Consider the following 21,981-nt stretch of genomic DNA (forward strand, 5'->3'; position numbering starts at 1 on the left):
TAATGCAATTATATCGATATACTGTATAGCCTATTCTGCTCTTATGTTTAAGGTTTATCATGAACCACTTTTTCACACTTCAAAATGCAACTTGAATTATAAATTTCCCTGTCATCTTTTTAATTTGTTCAAATGTACAGAAACTAAAAATGTCATAATTCAACAGACAAAATTCCAAGAAAAAAAATGACTACATGCTTACTGAGTTTTGTTCGGCCCAAGGGTTGGTAATCTGTGGCCTGGGGGCTGCATGTTGCCCCTGAGCAGTTCATTTGCACTCCCAGGACCCCAACATCACCGAGCTGAAATTCATCAGTGAAACAGAAGTTTCTCAGCAGCACTATCAGGAGAAACCATTTCTATTTTCACCCTTAACCACCAAGATTGAAATCATGAGCCACATTTTTCTCAACTGTACTGTGGCAGTGACAAAGGTTACCTCTCCTGCTACTTGCCAGTTTCTCCTACTCAAAGTGACATAATACAACTGAAACTTTTGATTCTAAAATACTAGAACTTTTGTTTAACTGCTGGTGTCCATTCCTAACATCACATGCAATCAGGGCCTTCACTGAAGGACCCTGGTTCAAGAACTAAACCATCAGAAAGCAAAAAACTACTAAACAATCCATTCTTCAAAGACAGGACAACCTACATCTATAGCTCCACAAAGGAGGAAAAAATTCTTCCTTGATTTATGTATCAGCCTTGAAAAACTTCCCTGGGCTACCTACACATTCTATAACATTGCTGAATATTGATGGTGCCTAAAGAGATCCAGAAGGCTGAAATCAGTATCTGAATAAAAAGAGCTAAACCTCTGCAAACAGGGAACTAGCAGCAATCCTAAACTATTCATTTAGGAAAAAACTCTATTAATATCTATAGACTTCTTTCTGGAATGCCTAGGGCCTCGTTGTGACTTAAATGTTCAGTCATTAACTTTCAGATAAGGGTCAGAAAGTGTTTTAAGGAGTGTGAGTCAGCAAGACCAGTAACCTCTAACATTCCAAAATGTATGTGACTGTTAAAATAATATACATTTTTAATGGAAACATTTTCATTTCATAACAATAACAATTAGAAATTAACATTATAAACATAGGGCTGGTTATCATTTTGTAAAGAAACAAACCAATAGAAAACCTTGAAGCTTCAAACAGTGGCAGAATAAGATTATGTTTATCTCAACTTTGTATAGAGGCAAAGAATGCAGCTCTGTATTGTCTCTTAATCATTGCTGTCCTTGGGGTAAGTCAAAGTGGAATTCCTCTGTATTGTGTGGCACAGAGCACTCTCAATAAAGCAGCTTAACTAATATGTGGGAAAGTACAAAGCTGCAATAACTTTTGGGTGGGTCTGAGTCTCTCACAAGCACAAGAGAATCCAACCATTCCCCACCCAAGCATAACTCACTAGTGACCTCACCGACTTCCTAAACAAACTTGACAAGCCTTCCTGTCTGCTTGCCATATAACCAGGTCATCATGTCACAAGTCCACCTGTGAGCATAGTCACATTGGTTAGGGTTATTGCAAAATGACATAAAAACTATGGCAACATTTTCCTGGAAAAAGCTGCCCGCAATTTTTACCTCCTAAAAAGACTTAACAATTGCATAGGAATTTTCAATGCAAGACAATATATTATAAAACTGAGTTGCAAAATATTAGAAAGGTTTACATTTGTATATAACAGGAATGTTCAAAATCAATATATGAATATTATTTTACTTCTCCCCACAATCTAACCTAGAAAAGAAGGTCTGAACACTTGAACTGTGTGTCAGTTTGAAAGGAGATCAGAATTGACCAATTAGTGACCAGAAATTAGGTTGGCCCCAACCCCATCAGCCTTTCAAAATGCCTTAAAGACTTGGTTTTGTTACTGGGCCTGGGGGTCAGGAGGTGGGACTGAGCCTGTACATTTATTATCTTAACTTGTGGCTGGTGGATCTGTTTTTTACCCTGGCTGCTATTTCTATGTGTGTTGCCTTTTGTTTTTCTGGTGTTTTTTTTAATGCTTTTATATTTTCTTTTTAACATTTTTAGCCCCGGGAGCCATTAATTTGAGATGGGTTGAAATACACATACAAATTGAAATACACACACACAGACACACAGTCTCTGTAATTTCAATGAGTCAAGTACAATTTACATTTAGCCTTACTCATAATATCCCACAAGACATTAACAAGCTTCCCAGGAGAGCACAAAAGGGTTGAAGTCACATTTTGGACATGCCGACATTTTATTGTGCTTGTGGTGAAAGGAATGTTTCCTGGCTATACACATAGAAAGCAGACTGCAAGGCCAGAGAATCCTCATGACAGAATTTCCTGACTTCTCCAAGCACATCTAGTCAGGATTCACTTCCTTCCTTCTGCCCTTTCACTGGTAATGCAGAACAATAAGTCAGAAACTATTATTTCCAAATGTCTTGCTCATGTAAGGAAATCAGACGTGCTTTGGACTGGTCAGGTAACCCTACAGGAGCATGTTCTTCTTATGATTGCTTAGTGTTTAGGTTCTGTGTCAAGGACAGTTGTTATTATTAACAGTAACTTAATATCCAATATTCTCAATATTTTTAACAAGTTACATTAATTTGCTATTATAATTACTATTCATACCATGCAATTAAACATTTTAGGTGATGAAACAAAGAAGTCAACCTGAAAGTCTAAAGTGAAAAAATACACACTACATGTTTTTTAAAGGTGGAAAAACTTCTTCATTAAAGAGGCTTCTAGTAGCCCAGTGTAGTTTTTGACTTAGATGGAGCCTCAATGCACATCATGTATTATCTTTGAACTCCCCATAGACTTAAAAGTGTCCCTGAGGTACTCCTGTTTCAAGAAACACAAACCTATTCCCCCCCCGCCCCCACACATACACATTTTGGCCTTGTAAAATGAATCCTTTGTATTTGAACCAATATACTTGGATCAAAATTTATTTGATGTAAATCCTTGTCAAATCACTGTCTTAGACACAGTATCTCAGGGATGTTTGATTATTTATTTCTATTCTGCTTTGTACTACAGGGTTCTAAACATGATTTTACAAAGCATCACATTTCAAATGCAACAGACATTACTCACCGTTCCCACCAGTGGATAAATAAATCCGGCTCCAATACTGGCTCTTACGTCACTGATAGGCAGAATGAACCCAGTGGGAACACCTTTCTTCTCAGGCATGTGGGAAAGGGACAGGTGAGTTTTTGCCATACAAATGGGCAAATTCCCAAATCCCTGACAAAAAAGAAATGAGAAAGACACAATGTCTCTATACCACACTGAAACAACAGCAGCCTCTTCTCCAAGATCCTGCACGCTGTACAATAAACAAAGCTAAACTTTATTATCAGTATACATTGCTGGGTTCTAGGAATAAGTCTTTAGCTCAAGCTTCAGTAGGTTGTGACAAGATGTTATATGTAGAGTAAAGGTAAAGGTTTCCCTTGACATTAAGTCCAGTCGTGTCCGACTCTAGGGGGCGGTGCTCATCTCTGTTGCAAAGCCGAAGAGCCGGCGTTTGTCCGTAGACACTTCCGTGGTCATGTGGCCGGTATGACTAACTGGAACGCCGTTACCTGCCCACCGAAGCGGTACCTATTAATCTACTCACATTGGCATGTTTTCGAACTGCTAGGTTGGCAGGAGCTGGGACTAGCAACGGGAGCTCACCCCATCATGTGGATTCGAACCGCCGACCTTCTGATCAGCAAGCTCAGCAGCTCAGCGGTTTAACCCACAGCACCACCGCGTCCCTTCGTTATATGTATACATCTTAATTAATAATCTATTAAATGCCTTTTTCAAGGCCCAGTACAAACCAGAAAAAGAGTAATTGCAACATCCCATCCAGTAACTCAACAATTTGTAGCTTAACAGCCAAACCAATAAATATTAACTACTGAGACAAACCAAACACAACTGTATATGCTGAAAACATGTCCTGTGATATGACCAAATGTATATACATCCACAATTAAAATAAAAGAGATTAACCTAGGAACTGCTGAGATTAATTAGCATAGGGTGGGATAACAAGTCCTTTCACTAACCCAACAACTAAATAAGAAGTCATTTAAACCATTTTCAAAAGTCATCAAATTTTCACAGGGATGAAGGGGAGGAAGGAGTTGAGACCAGAGTCTCAGGACCTGGCAACTGCGACCCTGGAGTGAGGAACAGAAAGATGGAGTGTAAGGAACAAATAGAACTGCAGGAAGAATTCAGGGCAACCTCAGGAAGCCCGTGGGTAAGACTAGAGGGCCCTAAACATAAGCATCAGCAATAGGCTCTGGTTCGAACAGGGAGCTAGTATAGAGACCTGTGGAATGCTGAGGTACGAAAATGGCATAGAAGGTCCAGGACACCTTTCTAGTCATTTAACCAGGACCCTTTCCCTCCTCGGGACTGTGCACATCCATGATTGTGGGGGCTGGCCTGCAGCACATGTCTGCAGCCAGCAGCATCCTGATTCAGAGAGACCTTGGTGATATTAATGAATAAGTCACTGAAAGGGCCAGCAGTAGTAGACTCTCTAGAATGGGTAAAGGAGAAAAAGTTAAAGGCAGATGTAGAAAGACAGCCCTGGCATTTAGCAAAGCATTTATAGTCTGGGCAGTTTCTATCAATTGTTCAAACAGACATGTATTGTGGGTGGCATTCCTAATTTTAAATTTACATCTATCTGCATATATTCTTGTTTTTACCTGTTGAGTGTAGCAGTTTATTTGAGACTGTGCTGCAGGAGAGAGCTCTATATCCTGAGCTCCATAGATCTTCTGAGCTATGATTCTTATTTTTTCGACTATGGGAAGCTGTGAAAACAAAACAGGATGACAGAAGGTTAATTTCAAGAGTCCCAAGGTAGTTTCCTTCATATAAGGATTGCTTGGCTCTTATCTGCAGTTAATTTAGCACTGAACATTAAGTTATGCATTGCTTCCTAAACGAATAACATAAAGTGATATAGAAGATAGCTTCTATTGCCTTCCATTCAGAAATCACCATCAACATTATTATCCTTATAATATAGACAGAGAAAAAATAAGTTTATACAGTATATCTCGGCTTCCTGTAGCCATACATTCTGAGGTGGAAGTCCTTAGACAAACTCTGTGTTTCAGAGTATTGTTTTGCTTATTTAGCAAAAAAGGAAACAAAATATGCTGCAGTCACTAACCCAAAACTCAGTTCTGGTTAAGTCCAGTCATACATGTATACTCATGATAATTGGAAATTTTTCATTTTATGAAATATTATTTCAATACAAATATCTCATTTTTTCTGTATGCTCAGTGAACTGTTCTCTCATTCACAAAGACAAGTCCAAGTCCACATGTCTGGCAGGTACAGCTGTGGGATCAGAGTAAGATGCACAGATGGCCTGCCCTGCATGATCCTTCTTAAGCCCCCAGTTAGAAATGTCCATACAACACCTGAAGATGTGCAGTTCCAAGGCAAGTTGATGCCCTTGGAGAAGTCTTGCTGGAGTAAACCAGGCCCAGAAAAGTTATCTCAAGCTTAACACAAACTTCTAATAGCTACTCTAGAAAACTTCTAATGGTTTACCTCAGAAACAGCTCTCAGGTTTTTTTTTTTCCTTTGCTATTGCAGTCAAATGCCAGGATGTATGAAGAAACACAAGGCTAGGCTGATCCTTCATTTTAAAAGTCCCTGCCCTGCACATCCCACTCAGTCCTGTCCAAGTCTAAGCTGGAATGCTTCCTCGAAGTCCTAGATTTTCCTGTACAGGCTGGCTTGCAACAACTGAAATTCAGTAAGTATGAGGTAATGTTATCCTTTTTATGATGGAATCGTGTATAAAGTTACACTGCTAATTTTTGTACTAATCACCCTGAAGCCTGGAAAGATGTGGGAGAGCAATGAAAATAAATACAGTTTTGGAAAAAGGACAGAAGGAATGGCAAAAAGATCCTTGCCTGCCCCTTCTGTACAGCAGAATTAACACACCCAGCCCCCACTGCTAACAGTAGCTACCGCAGCAACTTTTCCTTCTATAATTAAGGAGCAGCCATCCTGAATGCCTGGTGCAGAGGGCATTTTGCAACAGGATGCCTTTGAAAATCAACAGTGCATTGATTGAGTGGTGCCTGGCTTTTGGTGTACCAGCTTTGATTGCTGCATTTACATTGGTCAAACATTTGTGTGATCTGTACAGCAAAAAAATGCCATGGAAATGTAGTGATTCATTGCTTTGGTATCAAATTGCTTTGGTATCAAATGGCAAGGCTTAACCTTACCATTATCCAGTTCAGGAAAGATTCTTATTATCACATTCCTTTATTTTTAAGAAACAAGGGAGGAGGAAGGGGATCATCTTACACCTCACATTAAAGTTGAAACAGATTTATCACCCCATTACAATACCAAATCATTTTTGCCCTTCTCTGCTTCTTATCCATTAACACTGAGTTCATGCTCATCACCGGGCAGCCTGTGTCCCCTTTGCCTACAATTCTTAGTATCATGGCTGGTGCTTCAGTACACGTTCTATGATATTTTAAGCCTCAAAGCCTAACTGAGATGGATGATTGCAGAGAAATGCCAATCAAATTTCCAGAAAGTTTTGGTGGCTGGATACTACAGCCTTCCCAGTCTTCTATCTATTAGAGTAGGAATTATGGAAGTTGTAGCCCAACAAATTGAGCTGGGTTCCTCTTCTCTACTTAATGGCTCCTAAGGACTGTAGTTTAGCAGCCAAAGAAACGAAGACAATATTTGGTGGGCTTCCAACTATCCCTTGAATTTAATAGGCAATATCTATCAGAGATGAAAAAATTGTTTTACTAGAAACACTTGCTTTGCTTTAGGGGAAACTAGTCATGCTGACCCCACTAGGGTCCTGTACAGTTGTGACCTGTTACTTGTCCTGTTCTCTGCTACAGCTGTTGCTGAAACTGAAAGAAGACAAGTTGACTGAATAAATATGATAGGTTAGTGTTTTAGGGTAAGGAGATATAATACAAAGTTAATTGGGTGCTAATTGAGCCTTCTCCTAAAACTCACAGTCTAACCACAGTCAGTCTTAAATAGATGCCAGAATTCAGATTATTACTATTGAAGTCAGTATTTTTGCCAGTTCTTATGAGGACAGCTTTAACTCGTTATATCTTGAAGAAACAAAAGAGATATAATACAAAAACAGTAATAAATCCAACCATAATTAGAATAATAGAATCAGAGAGTTGGAAGGAAGCATTTAGGCCACTGAATCCAATCTCCTGTTCAATGCAGGAATTCAGATGAAAGCATCCCAGACAGACAGCTGTCTAGCTTCCTCTATTAGGTGCCCTAATAGTCTGCAGCTGTGATCCTGGTCTGGCTTATTGTTTATTTACTTGGTTTTGAAATCAGTAACAATGAGATTTTATGTCAAGCAAATCTGATTGCCCACATGACATCATTAAAAGCAGATTTTTAAACAACATGCTGATTGTGGCTGTATAATATTCACTGATCACCCCAATGCAAGGGTTTTGAGGAATATAGCTGTGAATATAAAGCCACCTAAATACTGTAGATGTTACGTATTTATGTGTTTTGCTTTGTTATCTGGATTTCTTTTAGTTTAATGTAGGATTTTCCCCCATTATTTATTTATTTAGAACATTTATATGGCCACCCACCTTAAGCAAATAACTCTGGGTAGCTAAGAGCACAAAGGTAGTATAAGTGATTAGTTTCTCTTCCTTCTATTTTGAATATATCTAAAGAAGCTCTTTTCAATGATGACATTGTTTTTTACTCTATTCAAATGGTTTCTAAAGAAGAATTAGAAGAGCTGCATTGGTGTGGCTCAGTGAAAGTTCACTTCCAGTACTACTGTGTTTGTTCTGTGGTTGCTCCCAGATAACGTAAGAATGTACGGTACAAACCCATGAAACAAGTGGATTATTTCAAATAATAATAATAGTAATAGTTCAAGTAAATCCAAAAAGTTATCCGTATTTCAATAAGCCAGCTCAAAGAGAAAAAAAGCTGATAAAAAGAAAAGAAGAAATGGAATACAAGCTTATCAGAACTCAGTCTGATTTACAGGCAATATACCACAAAAGTTGAACATATAAACATGTTACACAAGAAAATATTTTCAAGTTGCACTGCATTTGGGGCTGTAAAGTCCTACTCTGATAGTGGAATATTTTATGCTGAATATATCTAAACTTAGAGAATATCCACACAAATAGGTATAACTGCATTAGATTCAAAAGGCCAATGCTACAACAGAATTGACATTTTGAGTTTCAAGCAGTCTCAAAAGGTCATACTAACATTTTAAGCAGAAAGCTGCTCACTGGTGACTTATTATATCAAATTCCAGTTCAAATGGGACTTTTAAAAATAATTGTATACAGTAAGTCTTCCAGGAGAACATTCTCTAGACAGAATTACAAGCATTATTGAAGTTCAGCATAGAAGCATTATACTGTATTAGGCATATCATCTGGTATCCAGAAAATCTTTTCCTTTGACAATAAGCAAGTTTCTAGCCCTTATACATGTAAAAATAGGCTTGGAAAGTATAACAGCAAGACCTAGTAAAGCTACAGAATCCAGAATCCAGCAGCATTTATAGTATAAATGGAAACTTTCAGGGCCCTGTAGTCTTTGACCTTCTGCATGTGTAACACATGAAAAATCTAGAAAAATAAATAAATGGCAGAAAATCTGTTTCATTCCCATAATTTACACATATTGCAAAGCATAGCTGTCTGACATACACATTTTGTTACAGAAAACCATACAGAAAAATAATAGTAACACAACCAAAGAGAATTCTCTACATAGGGCTGCCCTTGAAGAGCATTCGGAAGCTTCAGCTGGTGCAGAATGCAGCTGCCAGGGTTGTAAATGGTGTTGGCTATTTGGCACATGTAACACCTCTGCTTTGGGGGCTGCATTGGCTGCCATTGTGCTTCTGGGTGCAATTCAAGGTGCTGGTTGTCACCTTTAATGCCCTTCATGGCTTGGGACTGGGTTCCCTGAGGGACCATCTTCTCCCAGTTGTTTCTACCTGTCCAATCTGGTCCGGCAGGATGGACATGCTCCAGGTCCCACCAGCCAAGGAATGTCAGCTGGCGGGGGCCAGGAGATGCGCTTTTTCTGCACCTGCCCTCTAGAATATCCTCCCTCCTGAGATTAGGATGTCCCCGACCCTGCTGGCCTTTCAGAAAGCCTTGAAGGCCTGGCTGTGTGCCCGGGCCTGGGATCCCGAGTGTGTGAAGGGCCCCATTTCCTGGTTGTGGTGACACTGACAGATTATATATCTCTTGGCTGCTATTTGTATTTAATTTCTTTTGTATTGTGTTTAACTGTTTTAATTGTTTTTATGATTGTTTGCCGCCCAGAGTCATTGGTTTGAGATGAGCAGCTATACAAATTGAATAAATAAATAAAATAAATATTTTTTTGTTCTTCAGATGGGTATAAATACAAAGTATTTCAAGTCTGCCTACTCTAACAATTGCAATGAGACAAAAGTAACTTGTTTTACAGTAGTTTAATTTCTAAGCAGCCTAATAAAAATCATAAGCTACAGTGTATCATAAACATTGACCAATTCATTTAAAAGCAAATGTTACTGAAACATATGACCTGGTAATTGGAGTCAGACTGCACTGATTAAAAACAACCTTCTAATTTTCATCCACATGAACATATGGACAGTTCCCAATTCTCCTTAACGTTTGTTTATAGAGAGATGGGCAACATCTATTAGTTTTTATATAAGGTTCTATACCTTATATAAAAAGGCTTTATATATTTGATGTTGTTGTTTATTCGTTTAGTCGCTTCTGACTCTTCATGACTTCATGGACCAGCCCATGCCAGAGCTTCCTGTCAGTTGTCAACGCCTCCAGCTCCCCCAGGGACGAGTCCGTCACCTCTAGAATATCATCCATCCACCTTGCCCTTGGTCGGCCCCTCTTCCTTTTGCCCTTCACTCTCCCTAGCATCAGCATCTTCTCCAGGGTGTCCTGTCTTCTCATTATGTGGCCAAAGTATTTCAGTTTTGCCTTTAATATCATTCCCTCAAGTGAGCAGTCTGGCTTTATTTCCTGGAGGATGGACTGATTTGACCTTCTTGCAGTCCAAGGCACTCTCAGAATTTTCCTCCAACACCACAGTTCAAAAGCATCGATCTTCCTTCGCTCAGCCTTCCTTATGGTCCAGCTCTCGCAGCCATATGTTACTACAGGGAACACCATTGCTTTAACTATGCGGACCTTTGTTGTCAGTGTGATGTCCCTGCTCTTAACTATTTTATCGAGATTTGTCATTGCTCTTCTCCCAAGGATTAAGCATCTTCTGATTTCCTGACTGCAGTCAGCATCTGCAGTAATCTTTGCACCTAGGAATGCAAAGTCTTTCACTGCTTCTACATTTTCTCCCTCTATTTGCCAGTTATCAATCAAGCTGGTTGTCATAATCTTGGTTTTTTTGAGGTTTAGCTGCAAGCCAGCTTTTGCACTTTCTTCTTTCACCTTCATCATAAGGCTCCTCAGTTCCTCTTCACTTTCAGCCATCAAAGTGGTATCATCTGCATATCTGAGATTGTTAATGTTTCTTCCGGCCATTTTAACTCCAGCCTTGGATTCCTCAAGCCCAGCATGTTGCATGATGTGTTCTGCGTACAAGTTGAATAGGTAGGGTGAGAGTATACAGCCCTGCCGTACTCCTTTCCCAATCTTAAACCAGTCTGTTGTTCCGTGGTCTGTTCTTACTGTTGCTACTTGGTCGTTATACAGATTCTTCAGGAGGCATACAAGATGACTTGGTATCCCCATACCACTAGAACTTGCCACAATTTGTTATGGTCCACACAGTCAAAGGCTTTAGAATAGTCAATAAAACAGAAATAGATGTTTTTCTGAAACTCCCTGGCTTTTTCCATTATCCAGCGGATATTGGCAATTTGGTCCCTAGTTCCTCTGCCTTTTCTAAACCCAGCTTGTGCATCTGGCAATTCTCGCTCCATGAATTGCTGAAGTCTACCTTGCAGGATCTTGAGCATTACCTTACTGGCATGTGAAATGAGTGCCACTGTTCGATAGTTTGAACATTCTTTAGTGTTTCCCTTTTTTGGTATGGGGATATAAGTTGATTTTTTCCAGTCTGATGGCCACTCTTGTGTTTTCCAAATTTGCTGGCATATAGCATGCATTACCTTGACAGCATCATCTTGCAAGATTTTGAACAGTTCAGCTGGGATGCCATCGTCTCCTGCTGCCTTGTTATTAGCAATGCGTCTTAAGGCCCATTCAACCTCACTCTCCAGGATGTCTGGCTCTAGCTCACTGACCACACCGTCAAAGCTATCCCCAATATTGTTATCCTTCCTATACAGGTCTTCTGTATATTCTTGCCACCTTTTCTTGATCTCTTCTGCTTCTGTTAGGTCCTTGCCATCTTTGTTTTTGATCATATCCATTTTTGCCTGGAATTTACCTCCGATGGTTCTAATTTTCTGGAAGAGGTCTCTTGTCCTTCCTATTCTATTGTCTTCTTCCACTTCCACGCATTGCTTGTTTAAAAATAATTCCTTATCTCTTCTGTCTAACCTCTGGAATTTTGCATTTAATTGGGCATATCTCCCCCTATCACTGTTGCCTTTTGCTTTCCTTCTTTCTTGGGCTACTTCTAGCATCTCAGCAGACAGCCATTTTGCCTTCTTGGTTTTCTCTTTCTTTGGGATGTATTTTGTTGCCGCCTCTTGAACAATGTTGCGGACTTCTGTCCAGAGTTCTTCCGGAACCCTATCTACTAAGTCCAGTTCCTTAAATCTATTCTTCACCTCCACTGCATATTCCTTAGGAATATTAGTGAGCTCATATCTAGCTGATCTGTGGGTCTTCCCTAATCTCTTTAGTCTGATCCTAAATTGTGCAATAAGAAGTTCGTGATCGGAACTACAGTCAGCTCCAGGTCTTGTTTTTACCGACTGTATAGATGACCGCCACCTTTGGCTGCAAAGGATATAGTCAATCTGATTTCAGTGTTGTCCATCTGGGGAAGTCCATGTATAAAGCCATCTCTTAGGTTGCTGGAAGAGAGTGTTTGTTATGCAGAGTGAGTTGTCTTGGCAAAATTCTATCAGCCTATGTCCTGCTTCATTTTGTTCTCCCAGGCCATGATTAACTGTAATTCCAGGTGTCATTTGACTGCCCACCTTAGCATTCCAGTCTCCTGTGATGAAAATAATGTCTCTTTTAGGCGTGTTGTCCAGTAGGTGCTGCAGATCCTCATAGAACTGCTCTACTTCAGCTTCTTCAGCATCTGTGGTTGGGGCGTATATTTGGATCACTGTGATGTTAGATGGCTTGCCCTGAATTTGAATTGAGATCATTCTATCGTTTTTTGGATTGTATCCAAGCACTGCTTTAGCCACTTTACGATTAATTATGAAGGCTACTCCATTTCTTCTGTGGTCCTCTTGTTCACAGTAGTAGATCTGGGGGCCATTTGATGTGAAGTGGCCCATTCCAGTCCACTGACACCCAGAATGTCTATCTTTAATCTTGACATCGCACCAATAACCACATCCAATTTGCCCTGGCTCATAGATCTTACATTCCAGGTTCCAATGGTGTGTTGATCCTTAGAACATCGGATTCGCCGTTCACCACCAGCACTGTCGGCCGCTAGCCGTCCTTTCGGCTTTGAGCTAGCTGTGTCATCACGTCTGGGGCTAGTTGAACTCATCCTCTGTTCCTCCCCAGTAGCATTTTGACCATCTTCCGACCTGGGGGGTCTCATCTTCCGATGGTATACCGACATATCTCTGGTTGTACTGATCCATTTAGTTTTCATGGCAAGAATACTGGGGTGGGTTGCCATTACCTTCCCCAGGGATCGGGGATTTTATATATACACAGTATATATAAAATTTTTGTTGCACTACTTTTTCTTTTGCTATTTTTTCTTTGTTCTGCTTCATTAACTAAGTGAAAGAAATTAAAATATATGGACAAATAAATAGCATGCTTTTTTTTTTAAACCCTCACTTCTCAACTTGCCCCCATCTTTGAGAGTTACCTTCTGAAAATGATAATTTAGTGTTCTTTGATGCAATTTTACATATATGTACTTCAGCCATTTTCCTTTTAAATTCCTTAATTTAGGAAACTTGGTGTGGCTTTCACTGTTGTGCGGTTGATTTATGTGTACTGTAGTGATAAACCAGGCATGTTTTCTCAAAGTGTGTCAGATAAATTTGAATGTGCAATGAAGTATGTTCATAGTGCATATGACATATGGAATTTACATTACATGCAAACTTCCCCATGCCTCCATAGTTCTGGTGCTTTGAGTTGATGCTATTCTGAGAAATAATAGACCCCTTCCAAGTTTACTCTGAAGCACAAGGCCTGAGACGAATAGATTAATAGCAATCTAACTCCCATGCATTTTCCCATATGTATGCAGTGTGCTGAAACAGGTTCATTCAAACTGTCAGCCACTGAACGCATACATAGAATTTATTGCTCAACTGCACTGTAAGCAATAACAGCATCAGCTCTTTTAAGAAATACCAAGAGCAAAGAACTGTCACTTTCATTGTTTTAGGGCAAAAACACACACATGAAGAAACAGGAACTTTTCAGTTTTAAAACCAGGACGGGCCTATTTCTAAGTCCAGTCTTAGCCTCAAGACACCTATAGCTTGCTCCTGATAGTCCTACCAAAGTTTAATCAAATTTACCTTGTAAAAAACTGCCCCCAGTTTCACTCCAACAACAGAAAGAAAAGAGTTCAAAATATAAGAGAAGGAGCCCTCATAATTCAACCCAATGACTTCCTTTTGGATGTGTTATATAACACGTGTCACAGGAGATTAATTAATTAATTAAAGTTGAAGTATTTGTTTTCTCATTGCACTGACTGTATTGTGGGATGCATTTATTGGAGTCCACCCGGGATAATCTCTGGTGGCTACATGTCAATAGCAGACCAGAGCGATGGGTGGGATAATACACATTCTTTTCTCTTTTTTTTGACATTTCATTTCTCTATTGCATTGTTTCTCAACTTTGGCAACTTGAAGAAGTGTGGACTTCAACTTCCAGAATTCCCCACATGGCTTGTGAAATAAAAGAAATGCTGTCTGGGAATTCTGGGAGTTGAAGTCCACACATTTTCAAATTGTCAGGGTTGAGAAACACTGCTCTATAGGCTGTCCAGAAAGGGGCAGAGGTAGGCTGAAGGACACATGCAGGCTTAGGGCTGTGGGTTGTCCATCTCTGCTGTTATTATCTCATGGTTGTTTAGATACCAGAACCTACCCACACATCTCCACATGCCTTAAATCTAGATGCTTCCTTTTCTTGCTTTCTTCTTTCCTTCCCCATGTGGGCCAGAGGAGGAGCCCCAGCATTCCAGGCCCTGAAAAATCCATTGGGGCATTGTTTTCTGCACAAAGGAAACTCTAGGAACCATGTCTGTGTGAAGGGTAACAACTGAACCACTACAGATTATGAGCACCTTCCTGGATGCTTTCAGACTGAAACAGTTTGATTAGAGTGAAGTTGACTGTTTTTGTCTGTTTTGTTTCTTTTATTAATCTTTAATATCATGGCAACAAGAATGGGACACACACACACACTTGTAAAATAGCCGTGAGCCTGGAAATTAGCATTTCCATTTCTATGTAGGCTGAGAGAAATAATAAATAACCCGTCAGAGGCTCAGTGAAGCCATCTTATATCTTCCTTACATCTACTGTCAGGCACAGAGCCAAGACAGAACAGAGTTCAAGGTGCTCTGGATTGAGATGGCCTGGTGTTAAAACAGCAGCTGATTCAGCACTTTGCAGCTTTCATTTCTTTTTGTTGTCACATTTCTATTACCCTTTCATAAATCTGCTTGTAATTTCATCCTTTTCTTTTTATTCTATAAGCCATGTGGATCACAGAGAGATTCTTACACGCAAAGCACCCTCCTTAGGCCGATCTGGTTTCATAATACAGGGAATAAAGAACTCATGAAAGTTTAACTGTAACATGAATCTACACCTCCACCTGTGGCTAAAAAAAAAGATTTATTTCCATCTAGCAACATCCAGCCACTTCCCACCTGGTGTTTGAGAACATGAAAGAAATAGTTCAGAAAAACAAATAATAGCTAACACGTGAGGCCTCTTTTGTTCCAGATCCAGTCTGAAATGAAATTGTTCTGAATCACAGAAGTGGTTTGTGGGAGGAGAGTAAGCGCAGGAAAAGGCCATGGGTAGCAGCTGAGAGGAGGGAGGAAAGGGGCTGGGAAGATTTTTGACAGGACAGCTACTCTTTGGAAGAATCACTATTCTCACAAATCTTACTCATTTCAAGACAATGTTCTGATGGTAAACTGGTGGAAACTCAGAGCTTTAGAAATGGTTTTGTAACCATTTCCAGACCAACAACTTTTCATGGTGGTCTTCAGAATTGTTTTAGCAGGGCATAATGGCTTCTGGAATCACTCCATGATGAGGGAGCCAAGATTTATGAGATTAATACAGGATATGGCCAGCTCAAATCTGCCCTGATTATCTAATGAGTATTTGCAACTGGCCCTGTAGTAAATGAAACAAGCAACAAACCTTGGTATTATTTGTTCATTCAAATTCCTTTTACATATCAATAAGATCCATATGAAGCTCTAGTAACATTCCATGGCAAAGATATGCAAAAATTCAGAAAATACCAAAGGAGGCAAATACTTTTTTTAGAGAACTGTATATTAGCATCAAAGTATTATTAACTCAGTGCTATACGCTTGAATCAATTCAATAAACTGAATCCATTTGTTCAAAGACTGCTGTGCTTGGAAAAAAGGAACTTAAATATAATCCTGATTTCTAAAAAAAAAAGTAAACGATTTAGAGAAATTTAATTTAAAAAATTAGTAAGTGCTAATGTCTTAATTATATACTTGTAAGTCCTCCTTGGAAAGTCAGTATGGATTTACAGATGTCTTCCAGTAATCTCCTATTTTGATTATGTGCCATTAAGTTGGTGTCGACTCTTAGTGACCACACAGATACATTTTCTCCAGGACAATCTGTGCCCAACCTGGTCCTTCAGGTTTTTCAACAGTGCACCCATCTCCACTGTAACTGTGAGTCCATTCATCTTTTCATCTTCATTTTCTTTTTCCTTTCACCTTTCTGAAAGTTATGGACTTCTTAAGAGAGCTGGGTCATTGTATAATGTATCTGAAATAGGACAATTTGAGCTTGGATATTTGTGCCTTGAGTGAGAACTCTGGGTTGATTTGCTCAATGATCCATTTGTTCGTTTTCTTGGCTATTCATACTACTCTTGGAAGTCTTCTCCAACACCAAGGTTCAAAAGCATCAATACTCTTTCCATTCTGATTGTTCAAAGTCCAACTTTTGCTTTCATAAAGTGTCAGAGGAAAAACTATCACTTGCACAAATCTGATATTTGTAGGTATAGACACATCCTGGCATTTGAATACCTTTTCCAAAGTCTTCATTGCTATCCTACCGAATGCTAATCAGTAGCATATTTCTTGATTGTTGGTTCCTTTGCTATTGACAGTCAATCCCAAAAGGTACAAGCTATTTATCAATTCATTGTCAATTCTAAGGCTGCACGTATTGTCATTAGTTTGGTCTTCTCTGAATTTAAACTTAATCCTATGTTTTTCACTGTGCTGCTTGACTTTCATTACTAGAGCTTTTGAATCATTTGCATTTTCAGCTATCAGAGTAGTCATCAGCATAGTACAGGTTATTGATATATCTTCCTCTAATAAACCATGCTCATCTTCTTCCAATCCAGCTTCCTTCATATATATGCAGCATGTAAATTGAATAAGTAAGGAGAGAATATACAGCCTTGTCTCAATATCTCCTATCTCCTTAACTTTTATCTAGGTACTCATATGCTGCCCCTCATATGCAGCCTCTCTCAAGAACACTATTTTACAAAACTCCCAGACTAATTCAAGGTTCAAGCTAAAACATCTCTTTGTAGGTAATCCCATGGGAGTTTGCTAACTATAGCAGCAAAAGGATAAAGATGCTGTGATTCCTCAGAATGAGTACATACTGAGACCTACTCATGTCAGAAGGTGCGTAGGCAGCCTAATCACAGCATGAAAAGAATGGAACAGTTGTATTCCTCTTTTCCCTCTGCCACATAGATGATAGAATAACTGAGCTGAACATGCTTCTCCAAGGTTCAAGCAGCATCTCTGTCTCATCATACAAGTGTTGGATAAAAACATGAACTTGGAGCTGATAGTGTGACATGAGCTTTTGTTAAGTAGTAACCTATCACATGGAAAGTGAATAGTAAGTAACATGAGGGGGCTTTCCTCTCTTATGCACATCTTAGAAAGCCAGTTTGGTGCTAAGGCATCAGGCTAGAAACCGGGAGACTGTGAATTCTAGTCCCACCTTAGGCACAAAGCCAGCTGGGTGACTTTGGACCAGTCACTCTCTCTCAGCCCTAGGAAGGAGACAATGGCAAACCACTTCTGAAAAAACCTTGCCAGGAAAACAGTTGCCAGGAGTCAAAACTGACTGAAAGGCACCTGTGTGTGGGCACACACACAATAGGTACTGCTAGGTATAATGACTTAATGACTACTTGCATCATCACATGTTGCCTCTTTTGCTTTGTTTTACACTCTCACAACCTTGCTTACCTCCAGGTCATAGAGATATCTGAAGTTATTCTGTTGGTTAGCAGCTCTCCTTACAGCTTCAGCCAACTCCATAGCTCCTCTGCCCCCCTCTGACCAGTGCCTGCAAGGGACTGCATCAAAAGCTCCAGACGTCTTGGCCATCTCACAGACTAAATTAATCTCAGCAGGAGAGTCCGTTCTGCCAACAAAATAGTTATTGGATTATTTCATTTGTAATGGTGTTCATCAATCATAGGTAGGGTGTGTGTGTGTGGATTTGAGTAAGGCCATCGTAGTATTTTTGCAAATGAAAACCTCCATATTAAATATTGGAATTTGGGGGTTCAATGCAACATCAGGTTTGGAGCCTCCCACCCAGCCCTAGAGTAACTTCGCAGATGGAGTCCTGCAGAATGAGATGGCGGCGGCAGAGGAAGGACAGTGTGCTTTAGAGGAAATGGCCCTTTCTGCTGACAGAACTTTATGGGAACAGAACAGCACCATTCAACATGCAGAATCCTGCTTAGCAGCTCTGTTAGACTCTGGGTGGACCTGCCTACCTCAAAACCCAGCTACACAGACAAGCAGCTGTAGCCTCTTCATTTTTATGCCCTCAGCTTGGCTGCCCATAGCCTACTTCTGCCTGCTGTTCTGCTTGATAGGAGGCACTTTCAGGGGTAGCTCCATATGCTATGATCCCTTTAAAGTGGCCCTGATCATTTTTACTTAAATATGATGGAATATTTAATATTTATGGAAAGAGCTGGCTTATGGAATCGCCAAGGGTTGGATACGACTGAATGGATAATTCGATTGGATGGAATATGGATGACAATAGTAGATTTGGGAAGTCTAATTCTATTAATAAATATCATTGAATACTTATGTGTACAAACCTTGCACTATCTCATTTTTAATGCCATGATAGGTAAATAGTTCCAGCAAGAGCAAAGTAATTTATACACACCTATTATGAGCTCAAATACCTGCTGACACCTACAAATTAGTCATGGCAATAGACACTGGTTTGCTGAAAAGGTCAGAAGCTGATCTTCCATTTCCTCTCTCCCCCTTCACCCCACTGCTTGTGTATGTAACCTGATCATCCAATTCCTAATACTTTTAACCTCCTAGTTAACTAAGAACTAGTGCCTGGAGGAATGGATCCCAAATCAGAGGCAGAGTTTTTAAGGTTGGCTTGAACTCCATCTTCTTCCCATTCAGAACTGACTAGAAGTAAAGGATGGCTTCCAGGGAATGAGAGCAGAAGATACCAGCAAAAATGAGATCTTGCTTCTTACTTGCCTTCCATCAAGCCATCACTGTTCTGCAAAAACCTTCAATATGTACAATAGACATAATTATTTTTTATGCTGAAAGGGTTTCTTTGAAATAATTGAAGACTATGTTTTGAATATTATTTTGACTGGTTGAATGTAAGAAGTAAACAAAATATAAACAATAAGCCACTCTCCTTAATTCTGGAGAAGGCTTTAATGATCACAGGCAGGGTTCACATGAACGTAAAGTGTGCAAGGGGGAAGCACGTTCAGACTTGCAAGATTGTGTTGCTATGGCAGTTACAATAAAAGTAATCCTGAACTACATGGCATTGGTTTCTTAGTCTGGTCTAACTTGTTGGGATGATATCAATCAATCAATCAATCAATCAATCTCCCTAATTAAGTTGTTACGTACATTCAGTGCTTTAAACTTGGAAGAGATGGGGCTGTTTGAATTTATTAGGAAAGAACATGGTCCAATACAGAAGATATTCTCTGTTCTCATATCCTATATCTGAGTGCTAGGTACTATAGTTACTTCTTTGTGAGACAGATGTACCCAATTTCAACCTTTTTCCCCCCCCCAGTCTTATCCCCAAGACTTGCCAGGATTGGATATAACCGGTGTCTGGCACAAATTAAGATCTGAATTGTTACTTACAGGTGGGACTTCTTGCCTCAAGGGTCATACAACTTTAAATAGGATTACTGGAATTCCCACTTTTATTGCCATTATTATTATTGAATAAATTCAGCATGATTTTCATCCGCTTTTAAAAAGGAACGCTACTGAATCAAACTGTATATATTTAGGTGGCTCAAAAAAGCAGTAATATTAATATCCTAATAATAAGAACTGTGCCTGAATGCAAGATTTGGCCTTTTAAGCATTTGGACAGCTATTCTGTACTTTAGAAGATTATTAACACCTGTATAATCAAAAAGAACCTGTAGAACTGGTATGTGACTGGATGTGTTCAACAGGTGGCTGGATGAAAGAGCTACCATCTACTCAAGTCTGAAGTCCAGAAATGGATATAGCCAATCAAAGCAGAAGCTCAGCATGTCATCTCTTTTTGTAGAAAACTCAGAACGAGATAATAGCATAGTTCTAGGATGTTGAAAGCAATATCTGTAATGAACACAGGCTTGCAAAAACAAAGCAAAACTCTGCATGCATACCTTAAAATAAATGTTCTGTCCTTTTCTACGAAGTGACTAGTTTACAGGCATTCACTAGCAACAAAGAACAGCTTCAGGAAAAACGAAAGCAGAACGCAAAGAAGAATGCAGTCCCAATCACTTCATCCTCCTCAAGACTGCTTTTGGGTTTTTTAAAAATTGGGAAATTCCAAACAAGTGATTTGGATATGTATGTTGTCCCTTTTTCAGAAAGGGCTTTGAATATAAACTTTAGGGTGACAATGATTCATTAAATAAATTACAAAATTAAGAAAATAAAGTATGTGAAAATAAAGGACTGATTATTAACACATGACATTTTCAGTACTTTTCTCATATTACTGAACCTGTTGAAGCAAATGTTAAGGATTTGAGAATGGTTGTCTGCAAGAGAGAGGGGGAAAGGCAGAGCAAGAGATTGAAAATGACATGTGCATGATGACATCACCATACCATGCCTTACCTACTTGCATCAGGCACTGAGATGCAAGGATGTAATGGAAGTACTCGCCCAGTGATGTCATTGCATGTGAGTTTTGGCATCACTGAACTTTGAGGAGGATGCCACTGGTCTTGAGAAAGCACAGGAAGTTGAAAACAGGTTTACTTCAAAATAACATTCTACAATGATGTCCACTTTGCAATGATCAAAGTTGGCTAGAACTTTGAATTCAACATATTTTTATTTATTTTCCTACCTTTATTATTTCTATAAATAACTCAAGGTGGGGAACATACCTAGTACTCCTTCCTCCTCCTATTTTCCCCACAACAACCACCCTGTGAGGTGAGTTGGGCTGAGAGAGAGGGACTGGCTCAAAGTCACCCAGCCACCTTTCATGCCTAAGATGGGAATAGAACTCACAGCCTCCTGTCTGTAATATGGTGAGAACTGAATATTTCCCAAATAGTCTGGAAGGTGCTACTGCCTTAGTCCTTCTCAGTTTCCCTATTTTCTTCCTGTCCCTTGGGCTGCCTCTTCTCTGTCACTTCTACTGGCATATCTGTTGCTTGGGCTCGTCTGCTGGCTTTCGTATCCCCCCAACAATTCTTTAATGCTGAAACTATATTTTAATGATGTAACATTGGCAGCCAATCTCCAGTCCACACACAATCTCTCACAATAGTTAATTAATCAAAATTTGATTTCAGTGGGAAAAACAGGATATTCACACCTAATTTTAACATAAAATATAATGCTCATCATTTAGGGCCACAGCTTAGGGTTATAAAAGATATATTTTTTTACCTGAAAACATTAAGAGCCACAACAACAGGAATCCCAAATTGCTGCACAATTTCAATTTGTTTCAGCAAGTTGCTGCAGCCATCAGACACCAGCTTGAGATTCTGCATGGGGAAGGAAAGAAAACCAACAACTAACAGAAATTTTAAAGAGGAATAAAATGTTTTATTACTATGCTTTTAATAAAGAATATGGATCAGTGCAATGAATGTCTGTCCATCTATGTTACTTAGTTCTTATGTCCAACTACCTTACACCAGTTCTATATCTTCTACAGAGATGCCTGTCAAACTCTCTATAAAGAAATTAAAATGTGTTAAGAGAAACAAGGCATGGGAAATTGAAATTTCCACCTGAAAATCTTACATATTAATTACCCTCTATCCTATAGGTGGGGGGTGGGGGGATGCCACTTTCGCAGTGTTTTCTTGGCAGACTATAGAGCGGGGTGGTTTGCCACTGCCTTCCCCGGTCGTCACCTTCCTCAGCAAGCTGGGTCATTTTACTGACCACAGAAGGATGGAAGGCTGAGTCGACTACCCGAGAATCCAGCTTCCACTGGGATCAAACTCGGGTTGCGGGGAGAGTTTCGGTTG

General features: G+C 39.6%; 1 protein-coding gene across 1 annotated transcript in view; it reads right to left on the reverse strand.

The window, feature by feature from the left end:
* MTHFD1L (methylenetetrahydrofolate dehydrogenase (NADP+ dependent) 1 like) overlaps positions 1 to 21,981 on the reverse strand; it is a 110,357-nt gene that overhangs the window by 18,908 nt on the left and 69,468 nt on the right. Inside the window, exons 23-26 of the mRNA XM_063293842.1 lie at positions 21,389 to 21,489; positions 17,696 to 17,873; positions 4,726 to 4,833; positions 3,104 to 3,256 (exon numbers count right to left, since the gene is read on the reverse strand). Coding sequence (XP_063149912.1) covers positions 3,104 to 3,256; positions 4,726 to 4,833; positions 17,696 to 17,873; positions 21,389 to 21,489 — 540 coding nt within the window. The remainder of the gene's footprint in view (positions 1 to 3,103; positions 3,257 to 4,725; positions 4,834 to 17,695; positions 17,874 to 21,388; positions 21,490 to 21,981) is intronic.

This window comes from Candoia aspera, chromosome 1 (assembly GCF_035149785.1).
Source record: "Candoia aspera isolate rCanAsp1 chromosome 1, rCanAsp1.hap2, whole genome shotgun sequence".
In the NCBI taxonomy this organism is placed as follows: domain Eukaryota; kingdom Metazoa; phylum Chordata; class Lepidosauria; order Squamata; family Boidae; genus Candoia; species Candoia aspera.